We start from the raw sequence: 19,606 nt of genomic DNA, 5'->3' as shown, positions 1-19,606 counted from the left end.
AACAATAAAAGTCATTTTTAAAAATAGTAAAAAGAAGTAGTCAGGGTGAGTTTTTTTCTTTTTTTTTTTCCTACGGGGAAGGAAAGGGTAAGCATCTTAAATATTCATTTAAAATCCAGTGAATTGCTTTAGTAGTGGGATTTTTTTTTTTTTTGGTAGCTCATTCCAGTTCTGGAGGAGGCACCCAGGGAAGAGAGGAAAAAGCCTCGTTTTGGGACATTTTCTGCTCTCTGGGTTCCTGCCTGTCCCACCACGCACTGAGCTCCTGGGCAAGCTCTGCCTCACCCGGGGTGCTGCGGGGTGCCCTGCTCCACCCGGGCACAGCCGGGTGAGAAACAGACACCCCCGGGCACGGAGAGCATCACTGCCAGGAGAGAACACGGCAGCAAAATCCATCCCCTTCTCTCCAGTTAAAAACCAGCTGGGAAAGAGAGGAGTTTGGCCCCCTGCACCGTGCACGGGGCTTTGTGTCCATGCACAGCCAAAGACCGGGACCCCCCCACCCCACCCAGCCGATCCCACGACAGGGCAGTGTCCGTGTGTCCAGCCGTGCCCACGGCCACCTCGGGGCACCCGTCCGTGCTCCCCCAGCCCCATCACATGTACCGCTCGAGGCCGGCGGGGAAATTGGGCTGCCTGACATAGGCGTTGCTGGAGCCAAACTGGCCGAGGGGCGACGTGGTGGGGAGCCCCAGGAGCTGCTCGCTGTGCTCGGCGCAGGCTGTGGGGCGCATGGCGGGCAGGGTCAGCCTGTTGGGAGCCCCATAGAGCTGCGGGCTGCCGGGTGAATACCCGCCCTGCCCCACGGGCAGGTGAGGAGGTGAGGCAGCGTAGGGGTAAGGCAAGGTGTTGGGGCCAGGCCGGCCCAGCAAGCCGGGGCTGACGGGCTGAGGCTGGAAGCAGGGAGGCTCGGAGGCGCCGGCGGAGCAGCTGGGGGCCAGCTCAGCCCCGGATAAACCCAACGAGGGGTGGCCCAGCTCGGCAGGCGGCGAGGGCTGCAGGGCCTGCTGCCCGCTGATGAGGCTGTCGATGCTGAACATCCTGGGGTGCTGCGCCTGCGGGGCTGCTCCGGCCCCGTAAGGATGGAAAACGGCACCAGAGAGCTGGGGGCCGTAGCCGGGCGAGCAGAGGGCATTGGGGTAGGGAGCAGCGGGTGCCACGGGGCGGGCGGCGGGCGGCGGGGTGAAGGCGCTGGAGTTCTGCATGTAGCCGGGGTAGGTGGTGATGTCGGTGCGCTTGAAGCGCTTCCTCCGGCGCAGGAAGCTGCCGTTGTCGAACATGTCCTCGGCCGCCGGGTCCAGCGTCCAGTAGTTGCCCTTGCCCGGGTGGCCGGGCTCGCGGGGGATCTTGACGAAGCAGTCGTTGAGGGTGAGGTTGTGGCGGATGCTGTTCTGCCACTTCTTGGGGTTCTCCCGGTAGAAGGGGAAGCGCTCGGTGATGAACTTGTAGATGCCCCCCAGGGTCAGCTTCCTCTCGGCGGCGTTGGCGATGGCCATGGCGATGAGGGCGATGTAGGAGTAGGGGGGCTTGCCCCGCTGCACCGGCCTCTTTCTCCGGCGACCCCCGGCTGGTGGCGGAGGCTCCTCGGGGGGCAGAGGAGGAGGAAGAGGAGCTGGGGGGCTGCCCCCGCCGCCCCTCGGCTCCGGCTTCACCGGGGGCGCCTGGCAGGCTGGGGGCGACCCCCGGGGGGGCCCGGGGGAGCCGGGGCTGGCGGCGGGGCTGGGGGCCGGCAGCGTGCACATGCCTCGCAGGCAGGGGAAGCCGGCCGCGGTCATATACGGCCGGAGGGATGGGGGGCAAGGGGGGGGGCTGCGGGAGAAAAAGCCCCCCCCGAGGGCTGGGGGAGAGGGAGGGGAAGGGGAAGGGGAGAGGGGGCAGGCGCCGCGGCAGCTCCCGGCGATGGGGAGCCGGGCCCCGAGCTGCTTTGCAATATATAGGGCGGCCGCCCCCCTGCCCACCCCCGGGGGCGTGCGGAGCCCGGCCCGGCCCAGCCGAGCCCTCCGATGGAAAGGGGGGGGGGGGGAGAGCCCGGGACCTGTCTCCCACGGGCAAACCCCCCCGGCCCCTCGCTGGGGCCGTCTTTGGCAGCGAGGCCCCCGGGGGAAACCCGCTCCCCAGCGGGCTGCGCCATCCGCCCGGGCGCTCGCTCGGTTTTCCCGAGCTGGGGGGGAAATTAAACGGAGCCCCGGTGGCCAGACCCAGGGCGAGTTTTATCCCACGGCCGGCCGCCAGCAGCAGAGCAGGTAAGGCTGCCCCCCAGCCCCCCCGCTGCCCGGATTTCGTTGAGTTCTTCCCTGGGAAAAGCGCTCCGAGGCGGCCAGGGCGCAGCGATGGAGAGAGCCGGGGCTGCTCTGCATCAAACCCTCCGGTTAGTCACTGTGCAGCCTCCTGGGTAAGGGAACCAAGCTTTTATTTTGTGTTTTATTTCGTTTCCCCGTGGGAGAGTGGAAAGGGATGCGCAGAGCTCGGGGCTGCCCGCAGGTACGAGGGCTGCGGGGCAGGGATGGCATTTGGGAGACAGACAGGGGAAAGAGGGGGCTCTCCATCACCGAGGCTGAAGGTGGCACTCAGGAAGCCCTGCTGGGTGGCAGATGGTGGCAGATCCCTCCTATCCTGTGAGTAGTAAAAGTCACAGCCTTCAACTTCGTAATTTGATTAAAAGCATTTCCTAGAAGACAGCAGGACAAAAGCCTTTTTCCACAGAGGCACGGAGATGTGGCTCGGATCGCACCATCATCTTCCTCTCCTTTTTGAAATAAAAAGCCACTAATCTTTTTAAAATAAGATTCTCCATCCCATCTTCCTTAAGCATCTCCTAGTGGTTTTATTTTACAGTTCAAGCAAGAATTCATTGCCCGGTTTATTTCCCACTGTCACTTGTTCCCTCACTTGTGTCTGCGTCTGCTTTTGTTCTTATTTTCTCTGCAGATGTTCCTGGTTCATCTTCTGCCCTCGCCAGGGCTCAGGCAGGGCAGCGCGGGCTCTGGCAGAGCTGTGCTGGGTCCAGTCCTGGTCAGCCACTGGGCGTGCTGGGGTAAGCTGCCTCAGTTTCCCTTCTTCCAAACATGAGCAAGAAGAGGGGCAACTCAGGGGACAGAACTGTGCCTTTCTGCAAAGCAAGAGCATGGCAGGGATCCTTAATTCCCTTGGGAGAACAGGGGGAAAAGGACAAATACTCTAAATGCACACTCCTGGAGCAGTAAAGTTGAGTGTGTATCTGAGTGTCGGACACTTCGTGACGCACAGGCTGAGGATCTGACTTGTCCAGGCACTGAAGAAGGTGAGAAGCCCACGAAGGCTAAGGGAGTCATTCAAACCATTCCGTGAAGAACAAAGAAAATTACCCCCGGGGGCTGGAGGGGGGTGGAAACCTTCAGCTTTGCAAGCATGACTTTTTTTCTTTAATGCAGACACAAAGATTTTTGTGTATATTGATTTAGTGAGAAGCAGTTTGGAAGGGAAAAAGTTAAGGGGTGTAAAGAAGGAACAGCTTTTCTCAGTTAGACTCACAAGCAATTATTATCATTTTTTTTTAGGTGGTCTAAACATCAGAAAAATAATGGGAAATGAAAAACCCACACTGGCTGGGGCTGGAGCTACCTGAGATGACATAAAGGAGAAGAGGTCTCATCTGCACAGCAGGAGATGAAGGCTCACCCTTGTCCAAGGCCCTGCTCCTTTGTAACGCTGGGAACCCCGGGAGAAGCCCTGGCCCTGTCTCGGGCTCGGGGCTGGCCGAGGCTCCAGGTGCTGAGCAGTTACTGGGAAGCTGTTGGGAGCGTTCAGACAGCTCCCAGCCTCGCAGGGGTAGGAGCTGGGTGGTGGAGTAGGTGTGACAGACGGACAGAGCAGGACAGAGGTGGGCAGGAACCAGACCGAGCCCTACTGCTGAACGAGGAAAGCCAACACAGACAGACAAATTCCCACCTATGCTTCCTCACTCCACGTGCTCTTTCTGCCCTAGTCATTTTATAAAAAGCTGGAAGGCTGTAATAAAAACAGCTACCACAAGCGAGACCTGTCTCTCTCTTTAAAACAAGGCAATGCAGAAGGAGTAAGTCAAGTTTGCTAAGCATGTGCAAGCTTTGCCAGCATCTGCTGCCTGCTCCGTCCTTGGCACCGTAACGGGACCCTGGGGAAGGGAGGATAGGACCCCACCCAGCAGCAGCCAGCGGAGCAGGTGAGCAGCCCAACGCATCCTCCAGCCCCTGAGCTATGTTCCGATGATACGTGGCCTCCCAACGGGGCTCAAACCTGCCCCGAAATACCCCTATCAGCTACCACCAACCACACACACGCGGATGTCCTGTGCTGGAAGCCACACAAGCACCGGCTGTGCAGTTCTCCCAGACACAGAAGGAGGTGACAACAGCGAGCGAGCACTTCTCGTGGACTAACTCAGCCACCAGGGTATTTGTAGGTAACGGCGCAGCAACACCCAGGCAAATCATTTCCTCACTAACAGGATGGGTATGGTACAGGCAAAGCATTTACCAAACTGGGGAAAAACTTCCAAAGAACGGAACTTGTAAACCCTTCTTCACCCTCGTGGTGAAGTTTTTTTCCACTTCAACTATTTAAGATTTTCTGCTCAGAATTATATTTCATATAAAAATTGAAGATTTCTTTCATTCCTACAGGAATAAAGGGGAAGAAAGAAAAATAAATGCTTTTCTCCTGTTTTCTGTTTACAAAAAAATAGTACCCTTAACAGAAGTATCTGTTTAAACTTGAGGGAAAATGTAAAAGATTCTAAAAGACTTTGAAAACCATGACTGGGACAAAGCTTGGTTTGGAGTTTTAGAGCTTTGGCTTTTAAAAACTTTGGTGTGTTTATGGTTTGTTCATTCAAAGACAAATACCAACATTTGTGATAATCAATATTTAATTTTCCTTTTTCCTGGAAAAAGGAAAATGCCCCAGCTCCATACCTCATGTCCAAAAAACCCAAGCCAAAGAAGGGGACAGGCAGGAGGGCCATGCTGAGCTGTGCCTCACCCTGCTGGCTCTGCTGCCCTTCCCATTACCCTTAGTCAAAAGAGGCGGTGGAACAAACCGTGACACAAATTCCTGAGGACAACCCCTGCGAGAGCAGATCTTTACAAGGAGCCTTGCTCTCCGACTTTCCAACCACCTCCTTAACAGCCATCCCTTCCCAGCAGAACCCAGGTGCGCACCATCCAGGTTTCTCCGGGGGATGCGAGGTAGGCAATTAAAGCTCAGCGCCCTGCAGGGCTGTTTCATGAGGCTCACACAGAACCGTAGTGTTTTCACCATGTAAACAGGCAGCAGGTCCGTGGGAGAACCTGGCCCACCAGGTCTGCTGAAAGCTTCTGCAAACAAGCCTCTGCTGCTGCCCCAGCACTTGCTGGCTGTCATGCAAGAGGCAAGTTTGCTGTACAGTCTGCATCCCATCCCAAACCCACCGAGGCTTGCATTTTTCAGTCAAATCAAGGGACTGACGCCCAAACGCTGCACATCAGGGCTCCCAGGCAAGGATTTCACTGCAAAAGTTTCCTTTTCCCTCATCCTTCCTTTACCCTCCTCTAACTGCTGGACTGATTAGCTGCAAGCCCAGGCAGACAGGTAAAATCCCACCTCGCTAGCTCACTGCCAATTCTTCTTCCTCTGTTTAATGCTCCTGCCAGGAGCGATTCCATTCACTCCAAACACAATAGCCTTTTCCCTCCCCTTAGGCCAGGAGCACACCTCTGCCGTGGAAAATTTCCCTGTCTTATACCTCCGATGCGATCTGCCTGCAGCCAGCCTGGCAGGTTGGCTTCTTTCACACTGCTTAAAATGCTTGTGAAACAAAAGCCCTTTAATCCCTCCTGGCTGGGCCAGGCACCTCTGTCAGTCCCCTCCTGGTAGTGCAGGAGGAGGGATCTCAGCTGGAGGTGCGGGGTGCCCAGGAGCTGGTGGCTGGAAGCTGGGTAGGATTTGGGGATGGAGCTGGGAGCATGTCCCAGCAAGGGTGCAGAGCTGAGGCCTCATGTTGATGATGATCTGGGGGGAAGAAGAGCAGAGATCCTCCAACCAGCCCCATATGCTTGCCTGGAGAAGTTTTCAAGGCCCACAGAGCTATTGGGGAGCCAAGGGCTGGCAGCCAAGCACGATACCTCTGCTGGGCACCCTAAAGTCTGGCAAGAGAAGAAGCAAGTCCAGGAGCAAGGCACCTGCCCTTGTGTTCCCCAACGCCTCTTCCCAGCTCTCCTGCCCCAAATGGGGACATCTCAGCACACGTCTGTGCTGGTGCAGAAAAAGGCTGGCTGGAGGGGAGACAACACAGCTCAGGTTGTAGAGACCTCGGATCTCTGACTCCGCAAGTGTCCAGTGACTAAAATTTCATACAGTGACTTCAAAGTGCGTATGGTGAAAGAAGAGGATCTCCAGCCACAACAGGCCCATGCTCATCACGTAATTTCCTCAGGATAAGGGAAGAGAGATGATTCAGACTCAGATCAGACTGGACAGGCATGAATCAGAGTGTTATCACACATTGCTCCTAGCCAAAGCTAGCCTTGCCCTGTGCCACCTGGGGCTGGCAGAAGCAACCCAGAAACCTTTTTATTTGGGTGGCTCACAAGGATTCAATCAGCTCCTTCCCACCTACCGCTTCCAAAGCACCTGTGGGCAGCAGGGTCCTCCAGCTGAGATGGGAATCTGTATCACACCAGTGTTGGATGCAGGTGGGCAGCTGGCACCAGCACCCAGATTTGGGTTGCTTCTGTCAGCACCGAGTGCCCCTAGCTCTGGGGTAGCTGCTCAGGAGGCCCACACCACACTGCTTTTGCTCCTGCCCCGGCCCTGTCCCGCTGGGTGATGGGGCCGTGGTGGATACAGCTGCATCCCGGCTCACCAAGCTATGGGCTTGGCTAAATTGCTTCTGCTTGGGTGAGAAACAGGTGATGCCAGGCAGCCTTGGCCTCTTTGCTGGAGCTCCAAGCTCACCCCTCTTTCTGGTGGCTTTTTGCCTTCACACATGCTTTTCCCCAACCTGCTTTTCCTGCTCCCAGCCCTCATCCCATGCGCTCTGACTCAGGTCACTGCTTTGCCCAGCTGGCATCAGGAAATCCCCTTGGCCCACGCAGGGTTGGCACCCAGACCAGTTCCGAGGCCTCCTTCCCAGGGCTGCTAATCGTGTTTTCATCACAGGTTTCTCCGAGGGGGAAGGATTTGTTCACACTTCATTGTTCTTCCCTTACGCGTGAGCACTGCGATCCTCCACACGCAGCCCAGAGGGCAAAGGCAGAGCTTGCACTGCTGACGGTGCTGAAAGCAGACAGATGGCAAAAGCTCCCTGCTCCTTTTCAAGCCAGCCTCAAGAATTTGGCTGCCTGAACAACCAGCCCAAGGAGTTTGGGGTCCGGGTGTGCCAGGAACACAGCCCAGTGCTGCCCGGACCCCTTGCAGGCAGCAGGGGCAGGCAGTGGGCACAGCAGACGCCGGAGCCATCTCCAAGGACTCTCAGTGGCCACTAGCCAAGAGCTGGCATTGGGCTAATTGCATCAAAATTCATTAGGTTACTTACTGCCTGCGTTCCCAAGTGGCTGGAGAGGGATGCCAGCAAGCCGCGACGCGTGCCGTGGCTGTGGGCACCACCTCCCCATGGATGGTGCCAGGACTTCAGGGAGGCTCTGCCTCCTTCCCCGCTGTTTTTCCCCTCCGTGCTCTCCAGTCACCAGCTTGGCAGCCCCACGCACAGCAACCACAGCGACACCCGGGATAGGACCCAGCCAGGACACAAAGTCACCATTAACCTCGTGTATCTGGGGAGCTCCCCCTCAAACCATCTGGGGAACAGGATGGGAAGGAGACAAAAGATTTAGGAAACCAGTGGAGAATATTTTTTCAGGTGGAAGACCTTCGCTCAGCTACACAGGAGAAACACATCACAACCAGGACGGGCTCACGGCTGCTGGCCATCGCTCAGCAGCATCACTTGGAGAAGAAGGATTAGAAACACAAGAGGAAAGCTTGGTTTTATGCCCAGGGCTCCAGCACCGTGCCTGCTCCCTCCTACCTGCTGCAGCATCGTATTGAAAAGGGAGATAATGTCCACCACCTGCCTCACAGCTGCATTAACTCATTAACCCATACAGACAAAGGGAAGCGCTCAGAGCATGGAGAGCATCACTGCCTGATGCCAGCACCACTGAACGACACCCAAATTCTTGCAAACAACAGGCAAAAAACCTACCAGCAGTTATCCCTTGGCCTGGCAGCCTGGACCAGGACTTGGGGAAGCAGCAGCAGAGCACGGCGAGGCACCGCTGCCAGCCCACACCAAGAGAAAAGCAGCAGCCACATCACCATCGGCCTGGGTTTCACGTGTCACTGATCAACTCAGGTTTTAATTACGCCCCAATATCCCCCTGTCTCCTGAAACACAAAGCTCTCAGCCAGGCAGCTCCTGCCAGCCCAAGCTTCATAAAGAGCAGCCAGTGACCACGGCAGCCCAACCTTCGAGCCAGATGCTAACAGCTTTGGACAAGTGTGGGATTTTTACACCCCTATCTGCGGGGAAATCTGATGTTTAGTGCCCTGACTGCGAGCAGGTCACCCTTAAACCCCTGAACATCCCAGGCAAAAATAAAAAAAGGAAAAAGAAAAAAAAAAAAAAAAAAGAAAAAAAAGCAGCGCCGGAGGGGAATTGTACTGGCTCTAATCCCTTCTGCCATTCTGCATATTCATGGAACATTGTCATAACACATCAGCGGGACAAAAGGTCTGTCGGCACCTCCTCCTCATGCCTTTGATAAAGCACGAGACAAATGCTGAGTAAACACTTGGAATCCATTCACTGCCCCATTCTCATCGGGATGAGAAAGTCCTCCTCTTTCTTGCAGGCCCAGAGCTGCTCAGCCTAATAAAGTACGGCCCACGGGCTGTGAAAAGAGAGGCCTATGGATGATGAAAACATGGATTATCTCATTTCACCCTCCTTGTATCAGACCCTGCTCACATTCTGAGTGCACTTGGTCTGACACGCAATTACACACGGAAAAAAAAAAATATTAAAAAAAAAGGCCAGGGGGAGAGGGTATTTGGAGAACAGGGGAACTGTCCATAAAATTTCACAGATGACCTTTCCCTAGTGGGAAAGTGATTTGTTCCTGCCCCGTGACCCAGCCCAGCCATCGCCAGGACTTTTCACATCGACATCAGCACTTTCCTAAACGATGCAGCTCCGGACAAGAGAAGAAAGAACACCCAAAACAGAGGTTTGCAGGTCACTTCAAGGCCTGAGAGCCCAGAAAGCCCACGGGATGCTGCCAAACACGGGATGCTGGAGCAGATGTCCCCTGCTCAAAGCCAACCAGCTCCACATTTACACGAGCATGGATCCACCGCTGCTCTCACCACACAGATAGACAGAGGGACCAGAGCCACCTCTGCAGATGACCAATAACCCCCAGAAATCAGCAAGGAGGAGTTCCTTACCTTTAGATGACTTGGCCAGGATTACTCAGGACATCAGTTGCCAAAATCTCCACCAGACATTTCCAACACCAACGACAGCTGCCTCTGTTGCCCAAATTTCTGGAGGCTTGAGCAAAAACCCCTGCAATAAAACAAACAAACAAAAAAGCTTAAATAACCTCAAACAGGGCAAGGAACTGGCTGTTTTGAAAGTAATCATCTGGAAGAAATATTTTCCATATAAATGCCATTCTTTATTTGGAAGAATACAGGCAGTTTTCAGTATGAAAGTTATGAACACCATAATACAAATATATCTATAACAGAAAACAAGAAATAGATTATGCATTGCTGTCAAATGATCAAGAAACAACAAACAGACTGCTGCTTAATGAGGGCCTCTTCTCTTTTAAAGAAGTGCCTTGTAAACCTGCCCACTCACTGAAGGATGAGGGAGCTGGCTGTAAATGGTGTATTCAACACTTTTGTCTCTGCAAAACCCTAAAGTTCATTTGTCTTGCAAACAACAGGCAAAAAACAAACTACCAGCAGTGATCCCTTGGTCTGGCACATTACCCGTGAACGCTGCAATTCAAGTTTTTATGCATTTTACAAGGTGTTTGTTACCAAACACCTCGGAGGACTCACGAGTCACTCGCTGGACTGGGTGGCGAAGCCCTGAGCCAACAGCTCCCGATGCCATAAGAAGAAATTTGCCAGTGGTGTTATGCCCAGATCCTCCCAGATTACTTAGTCACATAACTCCCAGTCATTTCCAAATGATCTCAACCGTCCTTGGGAGCTGAGCCTCGGAGCTCAGCGCTGGGCGTTTCTCACCGGCAGAAGGCTCTGGGCAGCTCCTCTGCCTGCCCAGCCAGGGCCCCAGCCTGCATGGTTTTGGGGCTCTGAATTCAACCACATTGGTGATAAACATGGGGTTTGAGCGAGCCAAAATAGCCACTAATCTCCTTTTTCTTATGCTGCCGTGTCTGACAAACACGTCACCCAGGGGCTGCCCAAAGGATGCTCAGTGCTTTGCAGGGCAGGGCACTTCACCTGTCTCACTTCTCAGCATGCAATTTGGCTCCGCCACCCTCAAGAGCTCCCAGCCCCAGGGAAGGGTCAGAATTTGGCCCTGAAGATCGATGGGGATTTATTTATTTTTTATTTTTCCATCCGTCGAGGCAGGTTTGGTACCTGCCACGTCCTGTCAGCAGCGCCGGGGTTAGCGCATCAAGCCTTAAATCGACAGCGTTCCTCTGAAAACCCGATAAGTAATTGGGGGATCTGCTAATAGGGCTTGTCAAAATCAATTGGGGTTAAACACCTTTAGCTACAATAACAGCCACCTGACCCCGGGCTCCAGAAACCGCTGCTCGGAGGGACCCCGGGGGGCAACTCCTGGCTTCCCACTGCTTTGGGGCAGATAAAAGAGCAGACGATGCAGGGCTGGGTAATCCATTCAGCCTGGTGCACTGAAGTGACAGCTCCCAGAGTTTCTGCAGAGCTGATCCCTGCTGGGAATCGCGCTCAGGGGGAGGAATCTGCCCGACCAGATCTGGGTGACCAGAGTTTTCTTAAATTCAATTGCCTGAAGGAGAAGGCAAATAGCGTTTAAGCGGAGGAAAGTGCCTTAAAACCACATCGTTGATACAATGGTGATACAGCCCACTCTGCCGACGCCTGAAATGATAATATTTTTTTTCTTAAATAAATAGCTCAGCAGTACGAGCCCAGCCCCCTGGTGCAGGGAGGCTGCAGCGGCCGCACTGCCAAAGGGCTCCATGCTGGGCTCACTGCTGAGGCTGGGCCAGCTCCGGACAGACAGACAGCGGTGCTCACACCATGCTGAGCACCTCAGATCCCCCCAGGGGATCCCCACAGCACAAGGAAAGTGTTTCCCAGCCTTGCAGCTCCCTGCAGCACACACGTTAGATCTGCTGTGCTCCGGCTCCTGCCCGCGGCTCCAGCAGCGTTGGATGAACCAAGGGGGGGTGACGGCTCCTGGATAAACCAGCAGAGCTCAGGCATCACAGCAATATGGAATAAAAGAGCTTGTTCTGGCCTACACGGGTTTATGGGAATGCCAGGACACCTGGACTGTCACCAGCACAGGGTGAGCAGTGCCATGGATTCAGCCCAAAGAGCAGCTGAGGAAAACATGGGGAAGAGCAGGGACATGGGGAGAAGCAACACTCGTTCCTCCCCAGGGATGGGATGCAGCTTCAACTACCCATGCACATTGAGTGTTAGTGGTCTACCAGCCCAAAGAAAGAAATTCGTGCTCTTCCCACATCCAGGATCATCTCCACTGCAGCCCAAGGATGCTGCTGGCCTGCACAGAGCAGCACTGGAGGCTGCAGGGCAGATGAAATCAATCTGCTGGGACGGCTTCCTTCCCTGGAGGACATCCAAGGGGACCCAATGTGCCCCTTTCACCTGGGCTCGTTTTTTCACCAAAAACCCAAGAGATATTAAACAAAGGAAACTCAGAGTGAGCTGAAAGACTCCACATGGCTCCCCTTTAGCCCTACCCTCAGGAGCCTGATGTCTAAGGCAAGCCTAAAACAACTGTCATCGGCCGGGGGGCGCCTTGTCCCGCGGAGCAGCGGCTGGTGCCACTGAGGAGGCATTCAGTCTAAATTAACTCTAGCCCTAATACCTGAGCAAACATTTTCAGCTCGAGACTTAATATCCCTGGACATGTCTGCTGTCTCCCAGGTGAATCCCCAGATAAACAAGGTCAGCTCAGCTCTAATGCGGCCGTAAAAGGCTGTCAGTCAGCCCAGGGGGTCTGCTCGCAAGGTCAAAGGAGTTCTGAAAGGCGCTGGGGCCAGACCCGCCCCGCCACTCATTTTAAGTGCAGGAAGGTTTGTTTTCTCCTTACAATGTCAGGTATCCCAAATTCAGGATTAGATGTCAGCCACCACAACGCTGCTCTTTCAAAAGCAATAAGAAAATAAACATGTGCACGCACACAACCCCAGCTAATTCCATGCACTGCGCCCACCTGCAGCTGGGAGGTGGAGAGAACCCCTTCGGTGGGTCCTACACACCGTGTTCCCGGCACAAAAGAACCCCAAAAGCAGCATCCCTCAGTCAAAACACACGTTTATGGTACCTCCACCAGAATAATCCGCTGCACCGGTCAGTTTGTGGCCAGTTTATCCCTTTTGGGGTGGAACTGACATTGTTCTTCAGCAGCCCTCCTCCTCTCCCTGTTTGTTCAGCTCTCCTAAGGGATTTTGGCAACTCCTAGCAGCCCCTTGCATCTCAGCCAGGGGAGCGGGGCAGGTTGCCCACTGTGTGACCAGCTGCTGTGCCCTGGGACCTCCTAGGAGCTGGTGGCACCGGGCGGTGTCAAACCAGACCCATGGAAATGTGATATGAGAAAGTCTCGGGATCCATCTAAGCAATGCTTTACAGACACAAAAAATATATATAAGTGGAGGTGAACGTGCAAGAGAATCCATCTCCCACGTCACCTTATGCTGGGCCCACACGGCGGTGCCCACAGCGAAGAGCAGGGGGGTTTCAGCCTCTCTCGGGAGGGAAGGATGGGGAGCAGGAGCTGCCCTGGCCTCTTGGAAAGAAAAAGAAAGACAAATGAGCTCCTTGGAGGGGGAATTATTTGACTACACACAAAGAAGCGAACCTGAAGAGACTTGTGCCAGGAATGCCTGCAGCGAGACAGGCTGCTGACTGACAGCAGCAGCCTCCCTCCACTTCAGGCAGTGCAGCAGAGAGTAGGAAAGATGTGATCTTCTCCGTACCTAAACATCCCCATGTGCAGAGGGAGGTGTGGTGTCCCCATCCTCTGCCTGCTGTTCAGCTCACCTTGTTGTGCTCTGGCCATCTATGGACACAAATGGACGAGGAGGACTTTGCTGCAGCATCTCAAAGACATTTATCAACGTCCAGCCCCAAGCAACCTCAGCAGGGGTGCCCCAAGCCACACAGAGGACCCAGCCCATAGCACTAGAGGCAGGTAACCTCTGCCTCTTTGAGGCATCTTTGCTCCCTGAGGTTGTCAAAACAACCTCTACACCTGCAGAGCATCTCTAGGTTTGGTCCTAAGTGGCTATTTCAACACAGCATGCGCACAACTGGGGAAAGCATCTCAGCCATCGAGTGATTTGTGGGGAGAAATCATCCAAGTGGCTGAATATTCAGGTGTGACTGTGCAAAGCCATGGCTCTCAAGTCAAACTAGATTAAGAAATGGCCATCCTTGATGCCTGCAGCTCTGTGTTCACTGCCGCAGCCCCAGAAGGGATCAGTTTCTAACCTGGACCATGTGGTTATTCAGCTAACCACACAGCCTGATAAAACAGTCACAACTGCACAGCATAAGGGATGTCAAATTGTGGCATAGCCGAAAGCAGCTGGGCCAGGAATGGCTTTTTTCAGACGAAACAAGTGAATTGACATTGTACTTAAAACAAAACTGAGTTGACACCATTGGCTGTCTGTCCTGGAGCAAACTTTCCAAGTGGTATCTCCTGGTGAAAGAAACCAAGAAACCTCCAGAAAGCAAGCAAACAACAAAATCCTACTGAACATTAAGGATGACAATCCCTCATAGGCAAGGCTACAGCATTTCCCCAGAAAGCTCCTCCTCTGTGCTGTCCATCACAGGAACATTCCACAGGGAGTTAATAATATCCCAAGTCACTGCCCCCCCACCAAAGAAAAATAAAAAAATAAAATTCAAGGCAAATAAATCATTTCAAAACAAACAAACAAAAAAAAAGTCACTGTCCTTAAACATCCTCAATATTTCAAATTTCACTTTGTTTCGACATTCCTAAAACAGTGTTTTTTCAACAATTAAACCATTAATCTTTTTTTCAGATCCATTCGTGACTCTATCTAGATACATTTATCTGCCTGAGCTCAAAGCCAAGGAGCAAGCAGGCATTTCTTTTTCCTGCTCCTTGAAGACAATACTGTCACAGCATTTGCTGCAACTTCCCTCCCAGGCTATGAATGCATTCAGACATTAGGCTTTCCTCACGTTGCAGCTCAGCCTAAAATATGATTCTCAGTTTCATCCCATGACATCATGCTCTCAAGATCCCCCAAAACCTACCAATCTAACTAAAAATCACTTCTCATTGAAGGCTGTGAGAAATTCTCTCTCCCAGACTGCCCCAGAGAGGCCTCGGGAGCTGCTGTCACCAGCTCCCTGCTCTGCTGGAGATGGTCACATCCGCTGCAGGACAGGAGCGGCCCTCCCAGCCACCTGCTTTTCATCCTAATTTTAAGGTTAAACTGTTCTTGAAGTCTACAGGGCGATAGTCTGCCAGACACCGGGATGCAGGGGCTTAGTTGGATGCATGCCTGTCTCTGTGCCCCTGGGCTTGGCAATGGTATCCTCTCCCACTGCCTCATCCCCACTTGTCCATCAGAGCCCTTACTCATTCCAACAGCATCTTACGTGTAGGGGCGGCTCCTTCCTCGCCTCGCCTCACTTCTCCACTCTTGGTGAGTTTCGGCTGAACCAAGGTCCCCTCTCCAGCAAAGGCGCTGGAGCTCATCCTGATGCACTGCAGCGGTAGGGAAGCTTTGGCCAAGGACCAATTCCCTTCCCTTTCCCAAAAGATGTCATCCCCATCCCAGAGCATAGCATGATGGATGTTTTCACCACTATCAACAAACGCAACACACAATGCAACACAAATGTGCTCACAGTTTAGAGAGCGTGTTCCTCCCCTCCCCTTCTGCCTTGCCTGCTGGAATTCAGAGATGGCCAACAACTATTAAACACATCAATATAAATGTTAGTAGATTGCTTCTAATAGGAAACAAAAATGTTTTGAGCAAAGCTAATTGCCGGGAAATAAGGTCGTTCCAATATTTCAGCGGGGGGTTATAAATCTCTTGGTTCCTGCCTCCTCCCAGCCTTAAGGTTTTACAGATGTTGCTGTCAGAAGGAGAAGAATGATTTCAGATGCTTGCTTCCACTTCACATTAAAAAAAAATTTACATGCATGCAGTAAATTGCATGGCGAATTTTCTTTCTTCAAGGAAAACGCTCAAATCACAGCAAACAAATTATAGAAAATCTGCATTGGGACTCCTAAAATCCTGTAATGGTACAAAATGCTCAACACATCAACAACTGTCAAACTTTAACATATAATTCAACTTGGCCAGTCCCACTGACTAACCAAATGCTTCTTCCAGCCCTCTGCTTCTTCTCACCCCTCTCCCCCAGCAGGTCTGTGCTGGGGGCAGAGGGACCCCATGGGGTTATAAGGAGCCAGTGCTGGTCCTTCCTGGGCTGGAAGAGGAGGAGAAGGCACTGGGCAGCCATGGAAGAGAGCTGTTGCTTTTGCAAAACCCTAATCTAGATCCACATCAAAATGTTCAAGAGGACAGAGAGAATGAAGAAGTTACAAGAGGAAGGTTAGGGAAGAAGAGAGCATCCATCTTTGCACAGGCTGCTCAGAGGAGTTAACCATTTCCTTGGGAAACAGCCTCCTGTTCGCCCCATTCACCAACAGGGTCACCCAGCGTCCTTCCCTTTGCACAGAAAGGCCTCTGAGCTCCTGGGAGCCCCAAAAAGCCCACCACAGGCACCCGTCAAATGAGGACCTGAGCAGGCCTCAGAGGCCCAGGCCTGGCACTGCCACGGCAGGAGCCACTTTGGCTCACGTCATGGCAGAGATGTGCATGTAATAACACACCGATTGCTCAGCTTCAGCTCCCTGAAGCTCATTTCGACCCTGCTGGGCACCACTGTCACACACTGCAGTAATTTAACGTGACCTTTATCCTAGCCCAGTGCAATCCCTTCACTCTCCTTTAACTTCACTTCACTTACCTAACTCCTCAATGCCACCCGAAGGGCAGGAGGGCTCTGCCTCCTCCCCATGTCCACCACGTGCCCTGGGTCTCAGGGACATCTCTCTGAGGCACCAGGCTTGCCCCAAACACATCTAACACGAGCCAAGGGCCAGGACATCTCACAAGAGGCACACTTTATTTTTCCAACCCAGCAGAAGCCGTGCCTCCCCTGCTGAGATGCCTGGAGCCAGCTCTGAAGACCGTGGGCCTGTTCCAGATTTACACTCTTTTTCCTCAAGCTCAGAGATCGCTGCCGAGCTATCTCTCATCCTGCTTTTGGCACCTTCTTGTATTTTAAGCTCTAGTCATACCCTCCAAACCCCACGTCCAGGGAAGAGAGCATCCAGTTCAGCTCCCTTTGCAATCTCAGGACAGCAGCACGACTTCCCCCACCACGGCGGGGTTACTGCTTGGATCTGATTTCAGCAAAACCCACATGGCACCCTTAAAAAAAACAAAAATAAAATAAACCAAGCCAGAAATAACTAGCTGGGACGGGAGAGCTGATATCCAACATTTCTCTTATTTAAGCAGAGGGAATGAGTAGAGGGAATTGAGTCTCCCAGGAGAGGAGCATGGGTGAAGGAACAAGCCCGTGCCCACCTTCTTGCTGCAGGCACAGGGCTGAGCTGTGGTGAGGCAGAGGCCACACGGGGCCATATTCATGCAGCCCACGTAGCTGTGCTTCTCGATCCCTGCCACACAGCTGGGGGCTGCCTTTCAACCAGCTGCACCTGGGACCGAGCTGCATTTGGAGAAGAGAAAGATGCCAGGACAGCCCGAGGCCGGACGGGCCCCTTCAAGGGCAGATGCCAGCACAGGGTCCCCACAGAGAAGCTCAGCCCCAGGGAAGCCCAGGCCCCGTGCCAGGTCCCCGCAGAGAAACCACAGGGCTGCCAGGTGTGCACCCCGGGGTGCCCATTTCGGGACGGCTCCTCGGCCCCAACCATAAATACCAGCCCTGACCACACGGTCCCCAGCGGCTCGCTGCGTTCTTCCAGTGGCTGTGCCAAGACAAGCCGACGTGAGGCTCCGTAATCGGCGGTTTGTTGGTCCCCTGGGGCCAGTGAAAGCCCAGATTAGACTTTACAGCTGACTCAAACGCACAAGCAACCGGGATCTGCTCGGGCCACAAGCGGCTGCGGAATGATTTAGGAGATGGGCCCTTGGAGCTGCCAATTATTTATCTAGTTGATGACTCAGACAAGCAGTTTTACTGGCCAAGCCGTGGGGAAAAACATATGGAACTAATCAGGTCGCGCTGAAAAGAAAAGATCAAATTAATATAAAGTAAATTGAATGATGCACACGATAGCAAACCTGATTTTTCCTTCCAAATAGGCACCATATCTAAAGACTTCTTTGTTGCTTATTATTCCTTTTGCTTCTAAGAGGCAACACATGGCAGCAGAAGTCCTTTCTGTAAGCACAACAAAACAATCTCTTCACAAAGAGAAGCGATGGCTGTTTATTCAGCAGGCCCCTTCTAGTCACGACATTGCCATCTTAAAATCAGAATGTCATTGAGAGAAACAAGAAACCAACGCGTTTTTGTGATTACCCCAGAAATGCACCAACTTTGGTGTTAAACCAATACAAACGTGTTGATGAGCAGGCTTTGCACTAACAGGTACCCTGAGCTGTTGCCTGTTAAGTAGGCTAAGGAGGAGACAGGGTGCTATGGGAGTTTAAGGTTAACTGAGATATTTGGGGTCCCCTCTCTTTTATGCCCCAGGAAACCTGGATGCCCTTGGGAAAGTCACTTCAGCTCAACCAGCAGGAGCTGGATGCCAAAATCCTATGGAGATGCAAGGTTTAGGATCTCGTGGACTCTGGGACCGCCTCACCGCATAGCAAGGTCTGGAGCTCTCTGCTCACCCAGCCAGGTGAGCATATACAGATAAAAAAATAATGATTTTTTTCCTTAAAAAAATCACAGGGTTTGCTGAAATCCCCTTTCCTGACAGACATCACCACCCCTCAGTACACCGTCACAGAGACTCCCACCCACATCGCTGCCTCCTCCCTGGCACGCAGTCCCCGATAACATCAAGCCAAGGCTGCCCTGTCCTCCCTGGGCCAGCAAACCAGATTTTCTGAGTGACCTGCCCAGGTCACCTCTCATCAGCCTCATTGCTCTTCCTCTCCGCAAGTCGCCAGGTATTGTCCGGAGCCAGACAGTTCCCCCCCTCCTCATTTCCACCCAAATTCTGACCACGTCAGTACTGGAGCCATCCCTTTCACACACCCTCCAGGGATTTATCCCCCCTTATGGCATCAGCTCGCTCTGAAACCTGCCCTTCCAACCTGCCCTTCCTGTTTGTGTTTTCTTCCCCACCGCTGCCCTTTGATTGATTTGTTTAAAGACATCAGGTGGGCTGTGGTCTGAGGCCAAAAATGACCAGACCAGCTCAGCAGGTAGAGGTCCCAGCTGCAAGAGTTTATTTCATCCCTGGCAGAGGGCTTACCCCACCTGAGATGTACATCTTGCACCACAGCAACCCAATGCTCTCAGACACGCTACTGCTGGCCCACCCCCATGATCTTCCTAGCAGCTGAGCTTTTATTACTTCTGATGAGTATTTCAAGCAGTTTCACAGCTGTGCTTCCTACTGGAGAGCAGCAAGAGACCACTTTCCACCACCATCCAGCCCGAAGCAATGCTCTTGCCCAGGAGGTGGGGGGCGACCTCAGGGCTCCTCCTGCCCATGAAGCAAGGAGGGGACCTACAGTGGCCTCAACGGGCATATTCACAGACCTACAGCCCTTCCTGCCTCCCCTGCTTCCACTACAATAACCCTCTCATGGGAACGTGCCTTCACCTGGATCATAAAGCAGAGACCAGGCCAATACTAAAGACAGTGGGAGAGAACACACCTTAAAATAGAGCAATGACCTCATGCAGATTCCCAGAGACTTTTTGCTTTTATTAAGCAAGAGAGACAAGCAGCATTCAGGCCAACTTAAAAGATTGAGCAGCATGATGACAGCTCCCATTTCAGGGGAGAAAGGCAGAGGGAGAGGGGATTTGGATCCAGACTAAATCCTTGCGGCGGGTACCCATCAGCACGCACCCAAAGGTCACGCAGGGGAGGTAGCTCCTTTAAATAATAGGGCAGTTTGGGACTTTTTTCACCTTTGGAAACATTTTTAATTTATTTTGGCTGTGCTTCACCCCTGAAGACCTCATGGGATGCCTCTAGCATCACCCCTAAAGGAGCAGGTTTGGGGACTGTTGGTGTCCATATACGAAGGCAGAGTTGTGCAGGGCCCAAATGGGGATCCCACATCTCCAGGGAACCTGTCCCCCAAACAGGGGCTCACCTGCCACA

The 19,606-nt window shown here is 53.2% G+C and overlaps 2 protein-coding genes across 3 annotated transcripts in view; both read right to left on the bottom strand.

Annotated features, from left to right (window-relative positions):
• Positions 1-55: 55 nt before the first annotated feature.
• Positions 56-2,435, bottom strand: FOXE3 (forkhead box E3). Its single transcript, XM_072041429.1, has one exon. The coding sequence runs from the start codon at positions 1,773-1,775 to the stop codon at positions 597-599; it is 1,179 nt and encodes a 392-aa protein (XP_071897530.1). The 5' UTR covers positions 1,776-2,435; the 3' UTR covers positions 56-596.
• Positions 2,436-2,793: 358 nt separating this feature from the next.
• The window catches only part of CMPK1 (cytidine/uridine monophosphate kinase 1), a 37,215-nt gene continuing 20,402 nt past the window's right edge, over positions 2,794-19,606 (bottom strand). The window contains exons 6-7 of one of the 2 annotated variants that reach the window (XM_072041430.1): positions 9,445-9,565; positions 2,794-3,109 (exon numbers count right to left, since the gene is read on the bottom strand). In XM_072041430.1, the coding sequence (XP_071897531.1) occupies positions 9,470-9,565 (96 nt within the window). In that variant the 3' untranslated portion in view covers positions 2,794-3,109; positions 9,445-9,469. The remainder of the gene's footprint in view (positions 3,110-9,444; positions 9,566-19,606) is intronic. The other variant, XM_072041431.1, reaches the window with a different exon arrangement.

Source organism: Anas platyrhynchos, chromosome 8, assembly GCF_047663525.1.
Source record: "Anas platyrhynchos isolate ZD024472 breed Pekin duck chromosome 8, IASCAAS_PekinDuck_T2T, whole genome shotgun sequence".
Lineage (NCBI taxonomy): Eukaryota > Metazoa > Chordata > Aves > Anseriformes > Anatidae > Anas > Anas platyrhynchos.
This window is presented reverse-complemented; position numbering and strand designations above follow the sequence as displayed.

Coding starts and splice junctions, on each gene's coding strand:
- FOXE3 (XM_072041429.1), bottom strand. CDS start 1,775: ATGACCGCGGCCGGCTTCCCCTGCCTGCGAGGCATGTGCACGCTGCCG.